The sequence below is a fragment of the Gopherus flavomarginatus genome, chromosome 12, assembly GCF_025201925.1.
Source record: "Gopherus flavomarginatus isolate rGopFla2 chromosome 12, rGopFla2.mat.asm, whole genome shotgun sequence".
NCBI lineage: Eukaryota > Metazoa > Chordata > Testudines > Testudinidae > Gopherus > Gopherus flavomarginatus.
The window spans coordinates 43,885,925-43,912,980 of record NC_066628.1 but is presented as its reverse complement, the minus strand read 5'-3'; the positions used below and the strand labels follow the sequence as shown (position 1 = coordinate 43,912,980).

At 44.6% G+C, this 27,056-nt stretch overlaps 1 protein-coding gene across 1 annotated transcript in view; it reads right to left on the bottom strand.

Moving 5' to 3' along the window:
• Positions 1–322: 322 nt before the first annotated feature.
• RHBDL3 (rhomboid like 3) overlaps positions 323–27,056 on the bottom strand; it is a 134,708-nt gene continuing 107,974 nt past the window's right edge. Inside the window, exons 6-9 of the mRNA XM_050920793.1 lie at positions 25,677–25,789; positions 16,541–16,641; positions 6,346–6,406; positions 323–2,083 (exon numbers count right to left, since the gene is read on the bottom strand). Of these exons, the coding sequence (XP_050776750.1) occupies positions 1,812–2,083; positions 6,346–6,406; positions 16,541–16,641; positions 25,677–25,789 (547 nt within the window). The 3' untranslated portion in view covers positions 323–1,811. The remainder of the gene's footprint in view (positions 2,084–6,345; positions 6,407–16,540; positions 16,642–25,676; positions 25,790–27,056) is intronic.

The window sequence follows — 27,056 nt, the reverse complement described above, 5'->3', positions numbered from 1 at the left end:
TTCTGGCCTTAAAATCTATGATAATATAGAAGGGACAGAGGATTAAGGGAAACCTATAAGAGAGTAAATCCTCCACCTTCCTGGACTGTTTTTTTTTCTGCTATGCAGGTAGCTATCAACAGTGAAATGTGAACTAACATAAGCAGTTTACTAGAGATTTGTGCTTAAAGCATGGCCCATACAACAAAGGGTTTTATATGGTTTCCCTGGTCTATATAGGCATGGTGAGTCAAGCTATTAGGCCTTTTTGCTTTACAAACTGTACTATAAACTAGTTAGGGATCTATAAAACCTATGGCCTAGCTATACTAGGCAAAAGACTTGGTGTCCACACACAACAGTTATTCCCAGTATTTTACAAGCATTAGTTGACCAGCCAAGCCAGGGACGACAGACTTGGGTAGGGAACTAGTGGCAAATAAATCCCTGGCGTAACTCAGCTGACTTTAGTGGATAAACTTGGCCTCTAGCATATTGAATAGTTTGTAGCATGGTTTTACATGAGGGAAATCATGTCCACACTCCTCTAGCAAGAACTGAGTTTAAGCAAACCCTGCTGGAGACTTTCTGACATTCTTTCCAAACTTTTTGCAGACAGGGTGTTAGACCATACATAACCAGAAAGAAAGGGCAGAATAAAACAACCTGATTGTCAACCAATATAAAGCACAACTGACCATTAGCAAAATCCTAAACTGCCTCCACCCAGAAAAGAAAACTCAGCCACATTATTTACCACAACGGGTTGTAAAAATCAAGTGAAACATGTACTGATGGTAAGACCTACCTCTGATACGGTGTCCTGTCTGAAACCACCACTGTATGGTACCCCCAAGGTTTCTAGTGCAATCTTGTTTGACATTTAGTTGAAGATCAACGTATATCATGATGGGTTTTGCTTGCCCCTTTGGAAGTTGCTTAAGACAGTCTAAACTATAGACTAAATATTTAAGTAATCATTCAATTAATAAGACAATGGCAGTGGCATGGCTAGGATGACCAGATAGCAACTGTGAAAAAATGGGATGGGGGGGGGCACAGGTGCCTATATAAAAAAAAGTCCCCCAAACCAGGACTGTCCCTTTAAAAAAGGAACATCTGGTCACCCTAGGCATGGCTGACCAGTCAAACTCAACCGTTAAAACCAAATTCAAGTTGCCTTGTCAGCGTCCTTTGAGTCTCTAGTTCAGTGGTGCTGGAACAGTTTTTACAGTGGGGATGCTGAAGGCAGAAACCATGTATTTGGGTTGTCATTACTACGTCAAGCCAGGGTGTGTGGCAGAACCCCTAGTTCCAGCACCTACGCTCTAGTTAGTAAAAGTGAAGCTTGTTTTTCTTTTACTGTTCAGTGAAACACAGGATTTTCATAAACCAACTAGTCACGGATCCAGCATAACTTGGAAAAATTTAAGTGACCCAAACTAAACATCAATGTGTGCACTACTAAACCGAGTGGTAAATTCCCAGTTACAAACATAGGGTTGATCCTGCAGCCCTTCCTCAGGGGAGTAGCCACAATGGAGAGGCTTCAGGATTGGATCCCGACTGAGTGTTAAGAGTACCTGTATGACTCATGCCCAAACTTCTCTCAGACCAGTTCTACTGTTAGATTTTAGCTTAAACCATCTTCATCAGCATACAGTACAGTTAGCCAAAAACGATGCCACACGTTTCCTTAACTTGTGCATTTTCAGAAGATCATTTACCTATCCCCTAATCATCATATAAAAATAAATCCTTGGTTTCGATTCATTTAACATAGCTGGCAGATGGAAAGTCTTTTGCCCTCCAGAGTTCTCTGTCTCAGGCTCTCAAGGAGGTGGAGGTAGCTTCAGATCCAACAGATTGTAGGCAAAAACATTCCAAAAGATGGCGAACAATACAAAGACGACATAAATAAAAATAAAGATCCACCATAAGGACTGGTCTTGGAGTCTCTGCTCATAGTTCCTTAGGATGACCACCCCCAGTGTGATTCCAACCAATACCCCGCCCAGGTGGGCAACGAAGCTTGGGTGTGGACATGGGGGGTAAGCAGATGGATGGAACCGCAGCCACACAGCCCTTCCAAATTCAAAGCTCACTGGAATAAAGAGAGAGAGAGAGAAAAAAAGAAGATAAGCCTTTGTCCATCTCAATCCTTCTCTGCCTCTACTTGGGGCTCCTTCAAGTCAACGACTTGACGACAGAACCATCTCTTGCTATCTCATGGCTAGTGCAGAGATCATTGCTTTACTGAACAGAGAGAAAGTGCACTCTGCTACAAGCAAAGGGGAAGTTATTAGCCAGTTTTGGACAATCAGCTCACTGTACATCAGACATGATCTAGGTCAGAAATTCTCAGCTCTAGATTCTTCTGGTTGCTTTTTGTAAAAACAAAAAAGACATTCTTTTGACAGAATTTTTTCTTCCTTTAAATTTCCCTCTTGGTGGCTGTTTCCTCCTCTTCACTTGGTCCAGTCAGCACATCACATATCTTTTCTCTCCCTAGTTAGGCACATCAGATCACCTCTGTACTCCTGTGACATTATCTGATTAAAATGTGACCATATAGATCACTGTTGCAACCACTGTTATATATTTGCAGCAAATCTGGTACAAAGGTTCTCAAGTAAGGTATCTATGAAAAGGTTATGATTTGCTGGTTATGATTATGCTACCTGCATGTATCATTTTTGCATTTGAAGTCATAAGTATTGGATCAATACCTGGATTTCAAATGTTTGCTCCTCGGGTAACATCCACAAGATAGCCAGCCAGCACATCTTGGAGCAACTATTCAAATTGAATGGCCCATCAAAAGAACTGACAATGGACCATGGGAGACACCCATCTACACTTAATGGAATTTCCTGCTTTGACTAGGCGAAGTGCATGGACATGTGACTTGCCCATGTGATTCCAAACTCCATTTTGCTGCTGTAATTTTCCAAAGTAAGAACAATGGGATTCCCTCCACATGGCAGAAGCTATACAAGGCCCTGGAAACACCTCCTTTTTGCCTCTATCCTGCTCCAGCCTCTTTCTTGACCAAGCCTCTGGACTATGAATTTATTCTAACCAAGGAATTGAGGACCTTCCAGTGATTTGGAAGCAACCAGAGACTTATCAAGCCAGCAGTTTATTCCATCACTGCTACAAGCCTGAACCAAGAACTTTGCATTTATTGTATGTATTTGAGTCCTTTAACCAATTTTCTTTCTTTCTATAAATAAACCTTTAGATTTTAGATACTAAAGGATTGACATCAGTGTGATTATTGGGTAAGATCTAAGTTATATGCTAACCTGGGTGTGTGGTTGGTTCTTTGGGATCAGATGAACCTTTTATTTGATGAGACTGGTTGTAAAGAACCACTCACCTTTAAATCCCGTGTTTTTGGTGGTGACATAAGAACTGGAATGCCCAAGGAAACTGCTTTTATGTCTTCTTGTTAGCCAGTGTGGTGAAACAGAAGTTTACTTTTGTTGCTGGTTTGGTATATCTTATGGAAGAATAACCACCAGTTTTGGGTTGTGTTTGCCCTGTTTCTCAGCAGTCTGTCCTGAAGTTAGCATCCTCAATTGTGACCCACAGAGGCACAGTTACAACTCCTATTTCACTTGATGTAGACACAGTGGTGAATGAGAACAAGCACTGGAATGGAATAAGTGGCCGGCTGAAATTTTATTAAACTTAACACAGAATAGGCCTGTATCACTAAGGCTATACATCATTGCTATTGTGCCTTCTATAAATAACCAGTAGAACTGCAGATAAAGTAACCTACAATGTAAGGGCTTCATCCTGTACAGGCCCAAGGACCTTCAATTTGCACTAAGTGTCTAAGGCAGTGCAGATGGCTGGAATCACAAATAAATTATACATGTTAAGTCAGAATTTCTTCTTGAATTAGGACTAAGTGGCAGAGAAAAATCTTAACTGGAGGTTGTGCGAGAGGCATTCTTAGACTTCCACATTTATTTCTAGAATTCTGGTTGAGATTTTTACATTTCCATTTTTGTAATTTAAAAAAGTGAATGCAGCACTAGAGAGATAATTGGCTCTGAAAACTGAATGCCCAGAATAAGCACAGCATAGTCGGCAGCAGCAACACAAGCTTCTCTGCATCTCCTGGCCCATGTGCCTGAACACAGCACTGGAAGGGTCATTTTTAGGTAGAGTGACCAGATGTTCCAATTTTATAGAGACAGTCCCGATTTTTTTTTTTTTAATATAGGCTCCTATTACCCCCTGCCTCCGGTCCTGATTTTTCACATTTGCTGTCTGGTCACCCTACTTCTAGGGGTGAGAGATTTGTTCTATCTTGACTCAGTTCCTGGCTTCTCTGATGAAATTACCAGCAAGGAAACTGACTGTAGTCGTGTTGTCCTCTGGCAACCGCACTAGGTCCATCAGTTTACCTCGCATAGATTACTGATAGCTGGTTTTAGTCACTACAGACCTAGATCAGTGGCTGTCAACCTTTCCAGACTGCTATACTGCCTGCAGGACTCTGATTTGTCTTGTATACCCCAAGTTTCAGGTCTCTTAAAAATTACCTGCTTACAAAATCAGACACAAAAATACAAATGTGTCACAGCACGCTAGTACTGAAAAATTGCTATCTTTTTCTCATTATTACCATATAATTATAAAATAAATAGATTGGAATATAAATATTGTACATATATTTCAGTGTATAGTATATAGAGCAGTACAAACAAGTCATTGTCTGTATGAAACTTTAGTTTGTACTGACTTCTCTAGCCTGTTACAAAACTAGGCAAATCTCTAGATGTGTTGCTGTACCCCCTGGAAGACCTCTGTGAACCCCAAGGGGTACATGTAACCTTGGTTAAGAACCACTGACCTAGAGAAACAGGGTCTGACTTGGACATTACAAAAGCCCCACATCAATGGAAAAATATTTTGCCATGGACAGCATGTTGGAAATCCGTTTTATCCTCTTTTCTTCTCCAGATGAGCCCATCACTTGTGCACCAGCATTGGGAGTTCGTTTTTGCGTAGCATGACAAAAGAAGAGAGATGCAGCCTTTCATTCTCAGTTGACATTACCTCTTGCCGTGCCCTTTGTGGCAGCTGTGACCAGCTGGGGCACTCTTGAGTTGGTCCCATGGCTCATCCTGAGAGGGCTGGTGCAGGTGCTTCGTGGTGGAGCTGAAGAATTTGTTTCCTTTGTTGCTCTAGCAGAGCCTGGCCTTGGCTACCCATAGAGCTTGGTGTCCGATGCTGCCAGCAGTTTTAGCTTTTCTTGGCGTCCCTCCCAGCTCCTTTTACTTTTTTTATGAAGCTGGGTGGCTTTTGGTTTTTGACCGGTAGGAGTGACTGAGGGCAGAATTAGTCTATAGCCTTTTATATGGGCACTCAGGTGATAGGCTTTGAATAAACCTTTATAATAATACGTACATTATAATAATCACTAGTTTGACAGATTGTCTGTAGTAGGCTATTCATAATCGCTAGTCCCCACTAATTAGCTAACCAAGCAGCTGGATAACTTACCCATTCAAGCACTCAAATTAGCATGAGAAAGGCTGTCTAGTGCTTAAAGCCACAGCCTCAGAGTCAGTAGGTCAGTGTTCAATTTCCACCTCTGGCACCGACTTGCAGTGTGACCTTGGCAAATAACTGGGGGCCCAACAATGCAGACAGACACCTAGTGGGATTTTCAAAAGCATCTAATCAGGTGAGGGCACCTAATTCCTGCCTGCTCAGGTGTTTTTAAAAATCCCACTAGGCACCTGTCTGCATCTTTAGGGACCTACATGCCTTTGAAATTCTGGCCCTTTGGAGCCTAAGTGAGTTTCATTGATAGTCAACGGGACTTGGGCTCCTAAGTACCCACATTACTTTTGAAAATGCAACATCAGGGTTTTTGACAATTTTGTCCTTGGTCTCTATCTCTGTGTGCATCACCTTCCCCTTCTGGAAAGCAGGGATAACACTTCCTTGCCACAGGGGGTCTGGAGCAGCTTACTTCATTGGTGCCTGTCAAATACTTCGGAGATCCTTAGACTGAGAGTGCCGTAAAAGTGCAATGCATTGGTATTATTAAAGCATTGCCTATTGGAGTGTCCACAGAGAAGCAGCGAGCCCCCAGTTCTTCATGGATGTCCATACTCCAGACACTGCTAAACAATGACCTGTACATTTTCAAATGCTCCCGTTTAACATTTGGATCCAGATTCTGCATTCCAGAGTGACCAGGTTTCTGCTGCCGTGAATTCCAGCTACTGGTTCCCAGCGATAGAGCCAAATTACCACCTGGGGTTAGCATAACCACTAATGGCAAAGGTAAACAAAACTGGATTATGTGCGCGAGAAATGTATTACAATACTTACTACAGATCAACGCAAGAGCCATGCGCAGCAGCTTGAATTGGCACTTCATTCCAGACCAGTTCTGGAAAAGGACACAACAAAAACAAAATTATGCTGGGTACAATTTATGCATCTTTTCATGCCGTGGGAATCTGAAGATGGGTCTAGATACCTGCTGAAGATCAAGGAACTTGATCTCGCCACACACACATAATGGGAAGATCTGCTCCAATTGGTGCTGCCCTTGCCACACTCCCTCTCAGGGTTCTCAACTCACCATGCCAAAGACAAGAGACACATCACATTAAGATTAGGCAGCTCTCACAAGCCAATTGAATCCTTCTGTTTCTTTACTCTGCAGTTTTACTGGCCAGAAGACGAAGATGTGAAAGCACAGTAAATCCACAGAACTGGGAATCCCTGTTTAATCCCTCCGCAACACATGGACTATAAACTGCTATTCCTTTTATCACGCTCTTTTTCTCCTTGATAGATGTTTATAGTTCATACTGGGTGTGAGGGAAAGGCTGGGGAGGTAAGGTCGGGTTATCCCAGAAGTTTTAGATTATGTTACATGGAAATGATAAGAAGGGGCAATTTGAATTAGAAATGTACACAGTGCAATCCACTGTGCGTCTGTGGGTAGGGCCATGGTTCCACACAGAGTGAGGACTCAATAAAGCTGTAAATTTGGAAGAAACATATTGCAGGTCTATTTTTGTGGGTGTGACCTCAAAGCTTGGGAGTCTAGCAAACAGAGAAGGGTTTGTAGTGGAGGTTTAAGGCAGGGCCACCCAGAGGATTCAAGGGGCTTGGGGCAAAGCAATTTCGGGGGCCCCCTTCCATAAAAAATATTGCAATACTGCACAATACTAGTCTCGTGGGGGCCCCTGTGGGGCCCAGGGCAAATTGCCCCACTTGCTCCCCGCCGCCACGGGTGGCCCTGGGAAAAATAAACCTTCCGCATCTCGGCACAAACCCAGTTTTGAGAAAACTTCTTTACAAGGTATCATTGGTTCTCAGCATCAGCTAGTGCTAAAAGGCATTAAAGCTCATTAAAAGGGTTGGACAAATATTTTCCGTCAAAACTTTTTTTGGATCGAAAACTAGGGGTTTTTAAAAAGCAGAAAAAAATCACGGACAATGTCTGCTCTCCTTCAAAATTTGTTGTGTTTTTTTTAATTGAAAAGCTGAAATTAGTCTGCCAAAACCTGAATATGGTTTGGGGTTTCAGAAGTGTGTGGCCAAATATTTGCTGCTTGCTGTGTTAGATTGTTTAAAGAAACAATAAAAAATTCTGCTTAAAAAAAATCCAAAAAACTTTTGAATCACCTCAGCTTGTGATCAAATGCCTGACCCCATCCAGGCAGAGATTTTTCCAGGTTTCTGATACTCTGTTGGCTTCCTTGACTCATATCTGTCTCCATAACTTTGGGTTCATTTAGCTTAGAACATAAGAACGATCGTACTGGGTCAAACCAAAGGTCCATCCAGCCCAGTATCCTGTCTACCGACAATGGCCAATGCCAAGTGCCCCAGAGGGAGTGAACCTAACAGGCAATGATCAAGTGATCTCCTTCCTGCCATCCATCTCCACTCTCTGACAAACAGAGGCTAGGGACACCATTCCTGGCTAATAGCCATTAATGGACTTAACCTCCATGCATTTATCTATTTCCTAGAGACTGACTCCATGGGGTCCCTCACAAACTGGAGGTGGTTACTGTGGGTTTGTCTTTAGTATAGCTTATGTACATACTCCACAAACTGAGCATTTGAGCTTGTTCCAAAATCTGGGATGAGCCTATGTTGTGAAAACTGAAATGCTCAAAATAGCATATGCATGTGAATGGACACAGGGTGCTAAAATTAAATTAACCCAGGGGTTCTCAAACTGGGGATCGTGAACTGTCAGTCTCCACCTCAAACCCTGCTTTGCCTCCAGCATTTATAATAGTGTTAAATATATAAAAAAGTGTTTTCAATTTATAAGGCGGAGGGTCGCACTCAGAGGTTTGCTATGTGAAAGGGATCACCAGTACAAAAGTTTGAGAACCACTGAATTAACCCCTTGGAAGCCTCAGGGAATGCAGAGGAGGGGGGTCTCCCTTTGTAGGGTTGGGAAGGATATTGCTCTTCTCATGTGATCCCTCCCCCAGTGGCTAATTTTAAATGAAGCTACCCTCCCCTGACATGAATCTCCCTATGGCACTGAAATTAAATATAGACTATAATTTGGCATTTGAGAAGTGAAAGGGATGGTAGACCTAATGGAAAAGCCAACAGCTTGGCTCTTCTGCAAGCCTCAAACTGCTGAATGAGCTTTAGAGTAGAGAAGGCTGTGCCCCCCAAACAGCCTGGCTCTGCCTCCTATCTGACCCCCACCCACTTCCTGCCCCCCGACTACCCGCCCCCCTCAGATCCCCAACCCATCCTGCTCCTTGTCCCCTCACCATCCCCCAAACCCCCCCACCATCACCCCAGGACCCCACCCCTGCTCCCTGACTGCCCCAACCCCTATCCACCCCACCGCTGAGTCCTGACAGACCCCCGGAAAGCCCACAATCCAACCCCCCCATTCCCTGTCCCCTGACTGCCCCCCCAACCTCTGCCCCCTCCCTGTGCCCTGACTGTCCCTGGGACTCCCTGCCCCTTAGCCAACCCCCTTGGCCCCAGCCTCTTACCCCTGGCTTCCCCCCTCACCCGGAGCCTCAGTGCATCCAGGACCTTTCCCAGACAGCTTCAGCGTGTCTTCGGCGGGGCCCCTAACCTCCGCCCCGCTCAGAGCCGCGTGGTGAGGGGGCAGGACTGTGAGCTCCAGCGGGGCCTGAGCTTCCTCCACTCGGCATAGAGCTCACTGGCCCGCCCCCTGACCACGCGGCTTTGAGCAGGGCGGAGATCAGGGGCCCCACTGGACCACGCTGAAGCTGTCCGGGACGCTGCTGGATGCGCTGAGGCTCCGGGAGGGGCGGAGGCAGGGTCGGGCCAGGCCGATGAGGGAGCCTCGGCCGTTCTCGTGGGGGCCCCTGCAGAGCCCGGGCCCTGGGGCACTTGCTCCTCCTCTGGGCGGCCCTGGTTTAAGGGGGCAAAGAGAATATAATTAACTAACTCTTATCATCTCACCAATGCTTTAAGTGGTTAGGTTCTGAATGAAAGAACAGGATACATACTTGCTTCCTCCAGCTAAACTAAGGGAGAAGAATGTTCTCAGGTAATGAGAGAGGCATTAACAAGTATAGAAAACAATGAGATACCAAGATATTTCTCCCTCTTTACCGTGACATATTGTCTTCCCCTATCATCTCCTTTTGATCCATGGAGACATCAGCATCCCTTTACTTCTTGCAAGCAGGAAATCTGAATGACCTCGCACCCTTGAGCTAACTCACATCAGAGGATCAGTAAACCAGCACTGATATTATCTGCCTAGTGGAAGCTTGCGGCAGTGTTTGCAGTACTCAAGATTTAAAGGATGAACTCAGGCCTTGAGGGAAAAGGTTAGACAAAATATTCAGGGCTTGCTTACTAGGGCGGTTTGAAAGTGTTCCATCTAAACTGTTTTTCAACAGAAAATTGGAGTTTTGATTAATTTTTTGCAGAAAGTGTCTGCTTGCAATGGAAAACTTTGACTTTTCGTCCATTTCCTGACCAGCTGTATTAAATACATAGATCATTTAGGTTATGGCCCACAAACAAATGCATGGGAGTTTAATCAATGCAAACACTTAGATACCAAGTAATAAGTGCCTTAGAAATACCTTAAAAGGATAATGTAGATTAGATAGGCCATTGAAGCAAATGCGTCTTGGAGGCAATGTTTTGGCGTAATGAAAACTAACAGAGCTAATTATTTTTCTTAATTAAAGCAAAATGCTTCTCAAATTATTGAATATTTAGTAAACTTTTACTAAATTTTGCCAGCCACAGGAGGCACTTAGTTTGGTTAAGATCAATTCTGAAACCAGGGAGAAGAAGCAACTAACTTCAGAACACAAGCAGTGTCTTTAAAGCTTGCATTAGAGGAGGGGAGTTTTCCTCCCATGATAGTCTCCCTATTCCTCCCTCCCTTTACTACTTCTCTCGTGTCAAAAAAGCCCTGTGCTGAAGCAAACCCCTCATTCCAGCCAAGGAGGGTTGGAAACGCTCCTTCTGGAGCCCGATGTCTATCACTCACTCACCCCAATCGGGGCATAGTTAGGATTTATTATTAATTATTATTATGTATTTGTATTACTGGCATGCCTAAGAGCCCTAGCCATGAAGTCATGCCCTATTGCGCTCGGTGCTGCACAACCCAGAACAAAAGACAGCACCTGCCCCTAGGAGCTTAGAGTCTAAGTATCATATTATAATAGTGCCTAGAGGCCTCAGCCCAGACAGGGGCTCCATTTTGCTAGGCAATGTACATGCACACAATAAAAGATGGTCCCTGCACCAAAGAGCTCTGGCTAACTGTATGGAAGACCATACACTGTAGATCACATTCGATATCTTAACTGGAATCTAATCGTTGGTAGTTGTGGTGGGGTCTGCAACCCCTCTCACAAAAACACAGGCAGGAAAGGGTTAAGAACCCTGTCTGCCTGCGGACAGCCAAACTAGCCATGCCCCAGTTCTGCTGTGAGAAATGCCAATTATGGAGTGACACTCCCCCCTCCGCTGTGGTAACAAGTGACGGAGGAGGAAGAAGAAGAAGGGACAGAAAAGTTTGGGATTGCTGAGGAGCAATGGCTCTCAGCCAGCACACACCAGCCTGCCTCTGAGAAACTACGGACCCCCTTGAGGTTAACTGACATGCAAGTCCTGAGGTTCAAGGGCCTTTTGACTCTGCTTTATGTTATGCTTATAGACGCTGCCTTTTTTCCTGATGTGATTTGAACCATTGGTGCCTGGGCCAAGGAGTGATCCAGACTGCTGGTGTGGAACTCTGGCACATGCCTGTGCTCACCACAGCTGACAGTAGCAATTCAAGTGTTTTACCCATTGCAAACTGGGATGAGAAAGCTAAAGCTACTGACTCGCCTTCTCACCACGATTTCCACTTTTCTATCACTAGTTCATTGGTTTCCATCCCTAAGAATTTCAGGCATCCCACTGTTCCCTTGAGACACCCCTTCCATGTAACCAGCCTTTCACAGCAATCTTGGCAAACCGTTTATAACCACATTCAGTAATTATTTGCAGAAAGGAGCCTTTGATATACCACCACATCTGTTGTGAGCCAGCTGACTGTTAGCTCTGATCTGCATTGCACTCAATTTATACCTGTATTAACCATGGAAATCTGCGTACACACACACCACTTGGAGAAGACATGTGTTCTAAATAAAGGAAGAAGCCAAAGCATTAAGTATAGAAGAATCTAATGCCTTGATCCTGAAAAGACTGAAGCACATGCTTAACTGTATATAACATAGGCCTGATCCAAAGCTCTTTGAGATCAATGGAAAGCTCCTAGCGACCTCAGGAGACTTTTGCTTTCAAAGGGACTACTCAGAGGGTACAGAATTCAGCACTCGAGTAATTCTTTGCAGGATCTCAGCCTGCATCTGCTCCCTTTCTTTACGAACTTGGAATTAACCTACAGAAGAAACTGTACAAAAGAGCTCTGGAAAGCAGAAGAGTTGGCGATATAATTAGGCATGCACTGAATTCAGTTAAAAGATTGTCTAGTTAATAATCTATATGGAACAGGCTAATAAGACAAACAAACACACAAAGAGCATTTTCCTCGGTGTACAGGTCTCCCACTTCTTCCACTGGTCTGTACTGATCTACGTCTATATGCATGGAAGGTAAAATGTAAAAGGACAGGTTAGGGATGGGAGGCATGAAACTGACACTGGCCCAAGCTGCACAATTTGAAGTGGACTTCCAAATTCCAATCCTGAACATTGGGGATCAGTCCACTACAGAGATGGGGCCAATCAGAAAGGGCTTGTTCCAAACCCTATTAAAATCAATGGAAAGACTCCCAGAGACTTCAACCATTCAGACCCAAATTTCAGACTTCTGCAAATTTCTCCAGAGTCTGAGGCTGTTTGGATCCGATAGTTTGGTTTTGGCTCATCTCTGCATGAAATACATCCGTCCAAACCAGGGATTGTCTCTTTGGTTGTTGACATGTTAAATTGTAAGCAACAGATGTCACTGCTGTTGGACTGAGTGGCAAGTCTCCCAATTTACTTCAGCTGGAGCCAGATTGCTATGTAAATTTCTAGGAGCCCACAAGTAGGTCAGCATTCATAAAGGGGTCATATCTCATCCCAGTTTACATCTTTATAGGTCAGCAGTCTGGTTTGATACTTTATATATAGGCTTGGAAGGATTAGATTTTAAATCAGCCAATGTCTATAACTGACATTTTCTCCCTCCATCCAAAAAGACTGAAATAACTTCTCACATTAATAATAATAATAATAATAAGTTACAGAATGGAGAAGTTAAATACATATATGTTGTACTCACAGACAGCTAATGTGGTCAGTTCTATCTAGCAAACAAACTAATAGGAGCTATTCTAAAATAGGATTGTCTGATAATATTACTGTTCTATTTCTGAATCTTATGAACCTCAACATCTAAAGTAATTAGGTTTTAAATAAATTAGTATAAAGTTTTGTTTTAATTTCCAGCTAGTGCCAAAATTTAAGGTTGGTAACAAAAATGTAAAATAAAAAATCCTTGGACATAAACATTAAAATAGTTGAAACCCATAAGAATGAAAATATTCCAAACCTAATTATAAAAATGGCATTATGTTTAGCAGGAAACACTCAGGGTTTCAGGGATGAAAGATACACCAACTATGGGCTTGTTTACACTGGGAAACTATGTTGCATTAGAACACGTTAACGAAGATGATTTACTCAGCATAGACAGGGGCTGTCATGTTTAACATCAGGTCAGTTAATTGGGGTAACTTGTAGGGTTAATACACTAATTTCCTAGTATAGTTAAGCCCTATGAGCAATCTTTTATTTCCAAAAGAAATAAAATGTACAGAAATGTTTGTAGACTTTGCTCTACCAAGAAAATTCCAGCACTGTAATAAGACAGACAAAGCCTGCCTGCCTGCTGATCGATATGGGTTCACATTGTGCAGACCACTTAGACACTTGCAAAATGTTAAGGCACATGGACCAAAACAGGTTCCTTGGGCAAGTCTCAGTCATCCGCTCCCAAACCTGTAAAGTGAGGATGATAATACTTAGCCAATTCACTGGAATGCTGTGAGGTAGGCTTAATTTAATGGTGTTTCTAAAGCGCTTGGAAATCCTCACAAGGAAGATGCTGTAGAGCCCTGTTCTATTTAGGTTCTTCTATACCTCTCATCACCTGACATATCAAGAAATGCAAAGCAGTATTATTATTATTAAGCACCTGAACTCCGTTAGATTCTTTCCAAAGGAATTGTGCCTGTGTAAGGTAGTGTGAGATATCAAAGCATTAAGAGGTTCCAGAACAGCTCCCTATAGCCAAACTAATAAACTAAATCTGCACACCAAAGAAACAAATATTAATGGAGTCCAGGTTCCAGCTCCTGATGTAGCCAGTGGCTTTTCAATGTATTGAAAGAATAATTTTACAATATATAAACTTTGATGGGGGAATCTTGGTATAAATCACTTCGACAGCTGCAAGAATGCAATCTGTGCAAAATAAAGTAACTCATTTTCTCTCTCCACAGAGACAGCTAACGTAGTCAGATGGCTCTGAGCCCATGCTGATTAATACGGTTTCCTCCTTTACTCTTCATTTCCATGCAGCTTTGTTGGTTTCCCCCCCTTTATTATTTTCCTTAGGCTGAGATGTTTTATTGCTTGCTCCTGTTTGTTATTTTATTTATTTTCAGGATCCCCCCCCCACTCCACCCCCAAGCAGGGACATTTTAAATTTCCTTCAGTTACCAGGACGCACAAGGGAAATGGAAGATTCAGATGAGATACTCTCCCTTCCCCGTCCAAACCATCCGTGCAAAAAAGATGAGTATTGTCAACAGACGCGATGGAGTGGCAAATGCAAAAGGTCTTTTTCATTATGTAAGAGATTCTCATAAGAATATTAAGTGAGCCAGGGAGAAAGAAAGAAAAAGCACCAGGAATGGGTAAAAGCAGCAAAGAATCCTGTGGCACCTTATAGACTAACAGACGTTTTGGAGCATGAGCTTTCGTGGGTGAATACCCACTTCTTCAGATGCATGGAATGGGTAGGCAGGAAAGGTTCATAAAAGTCAGTTCAGCCATTTCTTGGTGTACTACTGATCATTTTGCAAAGTGACTTGTGCTACTGTGGCAATCACTAAATAGGAGAGAACTGAAAGGTAAAATGATGCAACACTTAAGAAACCTGAACAATGCGCTAAAAATGAATGACCTCTCTGGTGGGTGGATGGGGGTGTGTGTGTGTGCATGCTGCCCTCTTCTGGATAGAAGCAGAAGTGCTCAATAGTGTGTCATAAATCATCTTCAGCTAACAGAGCTTCCCCCTCAGCTACAGGAGAATGGGATGCTGTGTTTGTGGCACACAGGAATCTGAGTTCTCTACTCATTGTAGTCATGAAACTGCAAAGTCCTAGAGGGCTATAGAATTATGATGATACTTTTAGGGCCAAATTCTTAAAGGTACAAATCTCAGTATTTACATATGGAAACTGCCAACCGTCTCGGCTGCAAGTGAAACTGCAGGTTAAGTGCCAGTGTGTATGAGCAAATGGCCACATGCATCATGGAATGTCCTAAGATTTTCAGGGCCCTACATGAAGCATCTCTTCTGGGGTGCTGAGCAGCCTCAGTGCTCCCACAGAAATCACTGGGAGCGCAATGTGCTCAGCACCTTGCAGGACTGGGCCCTTAATTATTAGACTGATGCCCAGTGATTTGGAGTGAGGACAGGAGCAGAGCAAGAAAGAGAAAATGTCAAGCTCATAAAAGTGTAATTTCTGCACAAATGTTTGTAAGCACAAGACATCCATAAAGCTATGCCTATGAGAAAATACAACCCCCACCCTCAGTTGCAAATGGTCTATTTCAGGCATTTAGTTAACATGAATTTCCCATCTTGGAAATTCATGTGTGTGTGTTTGAGCTCATGGGAGGACATTGTTTAACTGGCTGCTACACAATAAAAGAGCTCAAGGAGAAGAGACAAGATGAAAGCAGCGAGCTGAACTGTTGTGCCACATGGGGCCAGTTTTTACACAGGTAGAGCTGGGAAGGTAACTTTACAGTGTATCCTGTATATGAAACTAGGAGTCACATACCCGGGCCCTATATCTGTCCAAGGCACTTATATGGCCCCATATAACCATAGCATCTGAGCACCTTACAATCTTTAATGTTCTTATGCTCCCAACACCCCATGAGGTAGGGCAATGCTACAGATCAGGAACTCAGGCACACAGAGACTGAGGTCACACAGGAAACCCACAGCAGACCAGAGAATTGAACTCAGGACTCCTAAGCTAACATCCTAACCACTGGGCCATCCTTCCACCCTATATGCACTGCATGTCAAAGGGCATGAGGGTCTATGCATGCTGAAATGAACCTTCTGTCTATAAAGCAAGCCATGTATCTCTGTTATGCAACCCAAATTAGCGAAAGATCATTTCTTCCAGTTGCTCGATTTTTCCTGATTCTCTTTGGTGATCATTTGAGATAAGTTTTACTGCATAGCCAATGAGGTTTATTTACATTCAACATTTGCACCTGGATTTGGGAGCCTGACTTTGTGTAGGTGCCCTGTGATAAGGGACATGGAAATCCAAAGAGAAGGGGAGAGTTTGGAAACTAGAAAAAAGGGAGGATCCAGATCTGGACAAACAAAACAGGGTGAATAAACAAACACAAAAATTCAACAAGGATGAAGGTGCCAGATTGAAACTGAAGTCCTCTGTGCACCGAAGAAGTGCATGAACACGGGCGCTGAAAGCTTCCCATATACACTGTCCCCCTCCAACCACTGTACCTCAACCCTGGGGCAGAGGGATCACCTCTAGGGGCAAGAGGGCAATTCATTCTTTATGGCCCATTCACATCCTTGGCAGGCTGCAAACAATCATCAGACTGTGACCATATTGGTCACTATTGACCCAGGCTGGATTCAGACTGCTGATTTAGCCAGGACAGGTCCCACTGCCAATCTGCCCAGAGCCATCTAGTCTCTGAGAATTCATTCCCTTTCGAACAGGTTTGACAATCGTTCTGGTACTTACCATTACTATGTTGGCCAGATGAGCAGAAATGAGCGCATAAACCCCTCCAGAGGAACCCACCACTGGCGCAGTCATGTCAGCTACCGATACCGCCAGGGAACCTTGGAAGAAGAAAACGGCTAATTACACTCTCCCACTGATGGGAGAACTCTCCACTTGCACCCTCTTCTATGCATTCGGGGCTGCAGTCAGCAATACTGGGGGAGGGGAATACATTGACTAGAGAACCTGACAAAGCCCAGCAGCACTGCCAGGAGAGTGACACACATTCTTTTACATCGACTTTAAAACTACAATCAAATATATTTGATCAGGGTCAGCCACCATGCTTGCAGCTGCTCTGTTTTGCTTTCCCTCTCTCTCGGTCCTTCTTTTTGGTTCTCAGGCCTTGGCTACACTGGCGCTTTACAGCGCTGCAACTTTCTCGCTCAGGGGTGTGAAAAAAACACCCCCCTGAGCGCAGCAAGTTACAGCGCTGTAAAGCGTCAGGGTAAACAGCGCTGTAAGCTAATCCCCTCGGGGAGGTGGAGTACCTGCAGCGCTGGGAGAGCTCTCTCCCAGTGCTGGCGCCGCAACCACACTCACACTTCAAAGCGCTGCCGCAGGAGCGCTCCCACGCCAGCGCTTTGGAGTTTTGAGTGTAGCCAAGCCCTTAGTAGCTTTGTGTTCTGCCTTCTCTCTCTCACAACACACACATACCCCTCAGCAAAAGTTCCTGCGTGGGTTCGCACACTCCTTTTGTCATAGGGGGGCTTATGCTGACAGTTATGTCGACTGAAGAATGACACACCTGTCAACCTGAAACCTATAACTAGGTTTCACGCAGCTCTTAACAGTATCTTAAAATCTGTGCAGCAAAAGGAATCACAGTTTGGGTTAAAACAATGAAGAACCATCAAAGAGATAAATGTGTCCCCCAGAGGATAAAACGAAAGTGATTTTAGTCCTGGCAAGATAAACATTTGCACAATGAGGAGGAACTGGAGACTTGTGACTTATCACTGGGTTCTGATTTAAGGCTGAACAAGTGCAGTTTATTACTTGGGAAGATGCAAGAGCAGTGAAGACTAACAGTAACTCAAATGGTGACAAATGGAGGCTCAGAATGGTGCACAAAAGAATTTAAATCCAGGAGATGACAAAAGGATGAATCGGTTGCAGAGGAAACTGTTTCAAGAAGGCAGCAAGATGCAGTGGCTGGGGCACTGGATTGGAGGTCAAGAGGGTTTTTATTTCTGGCTTTGCCACTGAGACCCCCTGTGTGAGTTTCCACTGTATAAAATGGGGTTCACGATGCTTGCCCACCTTGTAAAATGCCTTCAGACCTACAGAAAAGAAATGCTAACTATTATTAATGCAAGCATGACTTGGTGGAAATCACAGAACGATCAAGTGATCAGCACCTCCTGCTCCTAACACGTGTGTAACCTCTCGATGGGCCACCCAGGCAGGACCAGGAGGAGAAAGGTCCAGCTAAAGCAGGGCACAGTCATGTCACTCTCTCATTTTTTACTCCTCATTTTCCAACATGGAAAGAGTTTTCTTCAGCTGGTTTGGGGCCTTTCCCTCTTGACCACTGGGCATCCTGCAGGGCTCAAAATATCTGTGCATCTGCTCCAGTTATTAGTCATTGTTAGGATCACACAGTGGCACCAAAAGACCACAGCTGAGGTTGGGGCCTCATTGCTCTAGGCACTGCATGCACACAGATAGTAAGAGACGGTCGCTGCCTTGGAAAACTCACAATCTAAACAGACGAGACCCATAAGTGTGGGGAGGGAAAACAGAGGCACAGAGAGCTGAAGTGACTTACACAATGTCCGTGGCAGAGCTGGGAATCGAAACCTCTGTGTCTCAGTCCAGTGCCCTGGCCACTAGACCTCTGCCCTCCCAGTGCTGGGAAGAGAACTATAGCTCCATTGCTAGTTCTCAGTCAGCTGAAGGGCTGCAAGGCAGGAAGGATCTTCCCTGGTTAAGACAGAGATATGGGTTCTATTCTCAACTCTGCAACTCACTTCTCATGCAAGCCTGGGCAAGTCACTTTGGAGCAGGCTGTGGTTCTTCCAGCCGCTGGGGCCCTGGGCTATCAAGTGTTGTTGGCGGCACTGACTCCCCCACAACTTACACTCCAGGCACCAAGCACTGGGTGCCTAAAGAAGAAGGGCTCTTTGTCCTCTCTTACACATTCATGCAACAGAAGCCCCCGTCTGACCATTGATATCCCTGTGTCTCAGTTTGTCCAGCCTGTGAAATGGGTTTAAACACCGCCCTACAACACAAGGTATTGGGAAGCTTATGTCATTAATGCGTGGGTAGGGGGTTGGGACTTTGGAGAGCCTCCCATGGAAAGTGTTCACATTATTCTATAGACTGTAAACTCTTCAGAGCCAGGATTGTCTCTTTTCCATGCTTGTACAGTGACTAGCACAGTAGGGCCCCATCCTGACTGGGGCCTTTGACTGCTACCAAAAGAGACATATTTAATAATAATACAAACCATGCAAAACTTGTTGTGTTTTGGTGTCTTTCCCCAAAGCCAGCCCCAGGTTCTCACACCTCTCAAGCAGATCTGGGCTCAAGGCTGGGAGAAACCAGCTGACAAGTCTGCCAGGAAACCAGCCGGTTCATACCAAGCTTCACTCTGAGTTTTTGGATTCATTTGACATCTTCAGAGGCGCAGTGATGCTGAGCTTTCCAATAACACTCTTGGGTATTAGGTTCTAGCTGCCTATGTTGAGGCTCAGGAGACGTCCTGAAGAACAGCAATGGCTTGCTGCCTGGTAGTTAAACTCTCTTCTATTAACGACTTTGTTCTCTCTTTAATGAAAGCGGGGCCCAGTGCCTTCCTGGTGACTCTGGCTCCATGGGTTGTTCAGCTGTGCAGCGGTTCTGGCAGCGCGCAACCTGTACTGCACATTAACCATGTTTACCCTCGCTGCTATCATCAATGTTATTTTGAAAGGAAAATTAGAGGCAGTGCGGTTTGATTTTCCCATTAAGACGAAATAGCTGAAAATCTACAGAGTTCCTTGCTTCGTAAGTAAAATGAAATACTAAGTGTCAGCTGAGCCAAGCGTGACTGCAGCACTTCTAAAGCGGACAGAGAGCCAAGGCCTGAGGGGGTAGTCGTGCCGGGGCTGGGACAGCACACTTCACCAGCATCCCCTAGCTAATCCTCCACGCCGCTGTGAAGGAGGTAAGCATCCCTCCTATTGCGCCGAGATGGAAACGAAGGCAAAGAGAACTCAGGCCAAACCCTAGCAGGTGCTAAGGGCCCTCAACACACCTTAGGTGAAAGGCAGGAGGCGCTTAGCACCTCACAGAATCAGGACCAACGCGACTTGGGTTTGGCATAAAACACTCCTGTGCTCTGACAGACCACAACGCAACGTCGTAAGTGCTGCGGCTCTCTGCCATGCTGCTCTCCCAAGCATTCCTAGGTCGAGCTCATATTCTATGCACTTGTTTTCTGAAACAGGGGCTTGGACACAGACACTTACATCCTCTCTCAGAACTCACTCAAGCACTGACAGATCAAGGAAAAGCACCAGTGGGATATCTGCATTCGGGGTCCAATTCCCCTGTGCCAAGGGCCAGCACAAAGCCTGCAAATTGTGCCCTTAAGCGCCAGGTGCTGCACCCGGGGTGAGTTGAAATGACTGAAGTTGTTGCTTCAGATCACTATTAGATGCCAACAGGGCTGGCCTTATAGTTTACAGGACTCCAAACTGTTCTGAAGAGGGGAAATTGAGCCAGGCATTACCAGAAGGGACCTACAAGCAAGTCTTCTCGTTCCCTTTCTGGTGCCATTGTAAAAGAAGGTGATAAAGCCAGCATGTCTAATGGAGTTTCGAAATCCAGATGCAATGTCTTTCTGAATGTGCCCTAGCTCAAAAAGAAGTTATGGGCTTGATGCAGGAACATTGAGTGAAATCCTCTAGCCTAAGATCATGTCATGCTAGTCATGCAAGAAGTCAAATTAAATGATAATGGTCCCTTCTGGCCTTAACATCTATGAATCTATGACTCTACGTGAGCTGTACAGCTTATGTGGGATGCAAACAATGCAAGTGGATTTTACAACTCAGAAAGAAAAATAAAGCACCTAGAGCCAGATGGGTTGGGATACTAGTAGGCAACAGAATAGGCCATCTGCTTCCCATCTTAGCACACTCCCCGGTTAGATTTCCACTGCACTAGCAGAGACAGGGCTCAGCCAGAAAACAAGGACTCCAGGTCATCTTCTCCCTGTCAGGATGGTCAATAAAAGTTGTATGTAAGCTAGAAATTTCAGAGAGTAAATTATGCTGGTACAATAATAATGATGTAGCCAAAAGAAGACATGGTTTCTTCTATTCATCTCAATTAGAGGCAGGCTGGGTCAGGTTACAAAGCTCCTTTCACTGTGAATTTTAGAAAGTAATTGAAAAGATGAAGAGAGACAAGGCAGACAAAGCCTAAGCCAGCATCACGAGGAGGCAGGGATAATAGAGATTATTCCTGATTAGCAAAGGAGAGGGGAAAACCACACAAGGCAGAAAGCAGCAGTCCTAAGAAGGACAAAAATTTCTAATGGACTTTTATGACTTTGCTAATTACCCTGCTAATACAGAGCTTGATTGTGGCTTAATCAAGTGTAAAGGCTCCATTGCACCATTCAAACAACACAGACAGGGTAATATTTTAAAAAGTACCTAAGTGAGATAGGAACCTAAATCTCATTTTCAGAAGACTTGGGCCCCTAAGTGTCTGGCAAAGCAGGTTCTGCCCAATTGGGGGAAACAACTGATGTTATTTTACTAAACGCATCTTATCCCTGCAATGCTGGCACAGTGTGCGCCTGGGAAGTTTGCTGGGACATGGCTGGTCATGAGCCAAACACAAAGCTGTGTCTGTCAGGACCAAATCTCTCACAAGGCTTGTCTATACGGTGCAGTAGTGTCCAGCAGTGGGGTGTGAATTCTAATGCACACCAACATGTCTCGCACTAACTGCCCTGTTTAGACTCTGCTAGTGCACGCTAGGAATTCTCTAGTGCAGGTTAACGTAGCCCTTTTTCAAACACCACTATGTTAATGAGCAGTAGGGAACTCCTAGTGTGTGCCAGCTGTGACCCAGGGACCTCTTCATACTAAATGCCAGAGGGCACAGTGGGTGAATGAAGTTTAACAGGGATTCCCTTGGTTGTATGTATATGCATACTGATTTGCCAAAGGGTGGCATGTGAGGTCTCTATCAAGAGCCAGTACTCTGCAGGTCATCATAATCATCACAAAATGTATGGATGGATAATATTTAAGAAGTTATTTATTTGTACTAAAATTTATGTTCTTAAGGTCTTGGAGGTTAGGCAGGTCACCACGAGGTGACATGCCTTGGACAGGCTCCTTTCAGGCAGGAAGTAATGGACACTTATCTCTCTGTCTGGTCATATGTGTATTGTAGGCTTCACATTGTAGGCCTCTTTGCATATTGGGCCAGATGCTGATTAAGAGATTCCACCAGAAATCTACCAGAAAGGAGTACCCAGCAAACAACCAGGAGTAGGGGGAGGTCCTCCTTGTGAATAGGGACAATGGTTTGTTCTGATATATCTGGGCGTGCAAACAGACACCCGAGATCTTCCACCAGGGGGGCAAACTGACAAGCATGACTTGTCTTATGAATGGAAGATCACAGCCAAGCCTGGCTGTAAACACTAGAAGGACTTTGGCTGAGCATCCCTCTATAAGACAGGAAAGCATCCAGTTAAGCAAGTTTAGGTTCTAGGATGTGTATTATGATTTTATTTTATAGATATCCATTTGTTTCAATATTTTTACTAGCTATCACTTGACTCTCTATATTCTGCTAAATAAACTTTTCCTTGTTTTCACTATAAACATATCTCAGTGTTGTATGTTAAGTGGAGCGGTGACCAGAGATGGAAGTAGCCGGCTGGGATGTACCGTTTCTTTGGGAGCAGCGAATCTGTGAATACTGTGAGTGTCCAGTGGAACAGGGTCTGGATCCTCCAGGGAGATACATGGGGGTTGGAGGCCTGGGTAAGCCTAGAGGAGAGTGTGTGTGTTACCTGTGGCCAGTGGAGTTGTGGAGCTGACTCCCAACAGGCACAGACAAAGGTTCCTCATGCTAAGGACTGGTGGTAGCGAGGTGCCTCACAGCTCTGAGTACCCCCCCAGAGGCATCACAGAGCAGGGTCTATGCAGGCCAGTTAGTGCACAACATGTTGCTGTGCATTAGAATTCCCACCCCACTGACGCATATCACTGTTCCGTGTTGACAAGCCCGAAGAGATTGTTAACAGGAGTTTCCTCTGCAGCAAGTGAGTAAATATTTAACTGTATTAAATGTAGCTGTCACCTGTAGAGTTAGAGTGTTAAATCTGGAGACTCATTTCAGTCAAAGTGAGAAAGAAAGGGGTTTAGTCCTGCTTTACCTGCAATCTCAGCACATGCATAACACTGGAGGGGATGCCCCCTTAATTCTGGTAGTTGAAAGACACCCCTCCCCAGGGAAACGTAACCAGGTTCCTGGGCTCTTATGGAGCCTGGATGAGTGAGTGATTCTCTGGCTGAGAAGCTCATGAGGAACCATTAATGAGAATAGTATTTACACAATTAAATCCCTGGGCTCTGTGCTGGAAATGTCCCTTTCAGTCTCACCATCTCTGCACAGCAAAAGGTTCTAATAGCAGAGCCAAGCAAAGTGGAGAGAATTAGATTAGAAATAATGAGCTATCCCTCCTGATGAAAGTCAGTTAAGAGCAGGGGATGAGCATGTTCAGGCTGCCCCATTTGTTTACAAGCTGTATTGTATCTCTGTTTCTTCGATCTACAGCATTAACATGTACTGTCTCTCACTCTCAAAACACAGTTCAAAGCACCAGGAACATGTTTTAAATCAAACGTGTCAAATAACTGGCTAAACCAATGTAACTGCAAAGGTGTGCTGGTTTTCTGCCTGTGATTCTTCATGTTAACAAGTTCCAAGTTGTATTCACCTTGTGATAAGAAGGGATTACTTTCAGCACTACCTTCCACAGCATACCTAGCACCGTTAATGAAAGGAAAAGCATGTACATGAAGGGAAATCGGAGAATTCATTTAGCATAAACAAGGAGCATGGTAGCCGGGACAAACTAAAAGACGTGCCCAGTCCGTAAGAAGTGTGTGTGGGCCTGCACATCCTGGCTGCAGTTACAATTTGTCAGTCCTCAAGCAAGAACAGGCCAGAGCTACCAAGGATAAAGGCCGAAGCCACAGATTTGCTCCCTTCCGGTCCTGCTGCTAGAGGTGGCTCTGATGGCAAGTCAATTCCACCTATGACCTCATGAACAAAGGAAGAGTCAGAATCAGCCTGCAGAGCTCGCATGTGATTTGAAACAACAAGCCCTAAATGGTGGCTTGCTTTGCTTGTGCTGCCTGGCATGGGCCTATTCTCAAAACAGCCCCAGTTTTGCACTTTGCATTTATAAGCAATTTTTTTTTTAAGTTTGTGTATTTTTGGGGAAGCAGTTAGTCAAACCTAGACCCATCTGCCAAGCCCTGCGCTAAGATGTGAAGTTGTAAGCATATTTCCAAACAGTGTCCAACACAGTTTAGCGCCTTGGACCTCTGCTATGCTATGAGAAGCCAGCAGGGTGTGGGAGCTGGTTACCACACAATAGTACCCAGCATGGCCAGATCGTGTCTCAGTCTTGCAGAGTAAGTGGGGTAGACCCAGATTTCAGCTGGATTTCCACAAGCCACATTTCAGCCTCGGACTCTGCGAATCACAATGGCTCAATAGACATGGGGTGAAGTTTCCAAAAGCACCTAAGTGACTTAAGGGTACATCCACACAGCCATGGGTGTTACATGAACCCCCCGTTCGGGGAGGCTAGCGTCCAGCCCTGCCCCTTCCACCCGAGGGCTCCAACCCTACCCTGCCCCTTCCTTTTCCCCTCCCCCCGCTGGAGCCCTGAACCCCCCCACCTCCCATGGTCGGAGGAGCCCCGCCCCAGCCAGCTCATTGGCCAGCCTGAGTCCCAGCCCACCCAAGCCACAGAGGACACAAAGACGTGATCAGTTTCTGTATTTTACTGTAATGCTGTCACTGCCACATGAGATATACACATGAGCTTTTTGGGTGCCCAAACTGAGAAACCTTAAAGAAGTCTGACAATTCAGAGGGCAGGGGTTGGTACATAAACTCCTTAGTCACTCCTGAACATTTTGTGTGTGTGTGTGTGCGTGCGTGTGCGTGCGTGCGTGCGTGTCTTGGTGTAGCCCTAAGTTGGACAAGCCTTGGACATGGACCTTGCCAGTACTTCAGCAGTGGTACATCCCTGGAGCAGAGGTCACCAGGCTGTGCAGGCACTGCATGAGAGCTCTACAGGAAGTGCTGGTGGCTTTTGGGCACAGGTGCTGTCTTTCAGCAGATAAAGCACATTTGAACCAAGGCTGCCACGTGTCTATGCTCCAGTCACAAGCTCTGAGGTTTTGCTTACCAGAGTTTTGTGCAAACCACTTCTTTGGTTTCCAGGCATGGTTCACGCCTGCTGAATCTCAGATAGAGCTCTGAGGTTGACTGAAGGCACCTGGGCTGCATAGTTTGCAGAATTTGGCTCAATGTTTAAAAACATTTTTTTTTAAACAAATGGAAAATTTTGCAATTCAGAATGGAGGCTACGTTCTTTGAAGTACCTGCCTGGCTTTCCCTGCCATGTAGAAATGCATGCACCTCAAAGGAAGATGAAGAGCTAAAAATCAAGGCTTCCTTGCTGCTGAAAGAACTGATATGGCCGAGGCGTGGGGGTACTTTAGTAATTGCTGCCCACATCAGCACCATTGTGCAAGGTCATTCCCAAAATATTGCATCCTGCAGATGCTATTTGCAATATGGACTGTATGGTTGGCACCAATGGATCCATGTTTTGAGTGTTATAACCTTAGTGCTAGAATTACAACTGCAAGGCTAAATGGCCAGCATCATCCCAAGCATGGTCTTTGGCACAGAAAGCAAAGAACTTCTGCTCAAGAAAAGTCAGGAATGTGGGCACCTTTCCTCCCATACCATAAACACCCAAACCTTTGAGAAAATTAATTGTGATACTTCCAGCACAAGTTCATGTGGCGTCAGACAATCCACTTACCTGCTACAACTCCAGCAATGTAGACAAAGCCAATCCTTGCTGCTCCATGCACCATTTCGAGGGGAACCCCAACCAGAAGCTGAAGAGCAACATTGAGTCCAAGGTGTTCTATCCTGGGGCAAAGAAAAATACCATTAGTTGTGTTCTTTTTAACTGTGTTTTCCCCTTGTTTCCCACAATGTAATTATGTCTTGGAAGAGGAGGCCAAGTGAGCCACAAGCTAGATTCTAATCACAGATTTCTTTGGCTCAGTCTATGTAACTTTCATGCATTTTTTTTAAGTCACTGACCTACAGCTGTTTTACCATCAATATTCATATCACATGCTCTGATACCTGCATTTGGAGAGACAGGTTGCTATCCCCGGGCATGGGTTTTGTCATGAATCCATGACTGAAAACTCCATTGCAGTAAAATCTAAGACATGTACATGGCAAGGGGATAAAAACCAGGTCCTTTGTTTAAAAGCTAAACAAAGCCAAAGCCTAAGGAAGATTCACCACTAGCTGTAGTAACATTGGGGGTTTTAGCCTTGCAGGCTGCAGCCACTAGAAGACAATGTTGGCATATAAAATTGAACAGATCTGACATCATCCAATAGAGAGCAGTTGCGATGGATACAGTTCACAGTCCCCATTCATTTATTATAGGGTACCACGGTGGAGTCCGTCAGTGAATTTTGTGGGTGGATATTATGTTAGATTTTTATTGTTCCAAAAGAACATTACAAATAATCCCCAGATTAAGTGGGCTAATTCTAGATAGGTAGAGAATGCACTCCCTGATTTTTCTGTCAAACCATTTCATAAGAATTCTGTCTTCTCTCAAGATTACACCAAATTCTCTTCATCTTCCATGTTATAAGGGCCACTATCTTTACAAGAAGACACCTCACCCTCTCAATAGCATTGGTAATGGATTGCTATGATAAGAAGTCTGCTGATTCAGGCCAGCGGTTTTAGGAATGCTCCACACATTACTCAGATTCAAGCCCGTTACTATGTGAACCTGAACAACAAGGCATGGCCTGGCCTAAGGGAATATATGGCATGGGGAAAATGTGTGAACCAATGCATATAGCAGGAATGTAGAGCCATGGACTATTCACTAGGCATTGATCCATCAAATACACTGGTGATGAAGACGGTTAAGTGAAGATTATGCTTGATTCAGGGGCTAAGAATGCAACTGAGAGAAGATTCCTGGTTTCCTTCTATTGTCCAGTTCTGCAAAATCAAATCCATTTGGGAGTGTGCTTGAGATAGTATATTAAACTATATAATGGAAGTTCTCCCTTTTGATGCCAAATTGTACTCTGAAAAGATCAAACTTTGGTGGCACAGGTATTACTAATAAAAAGACAGTGAGTAAAATATCCTG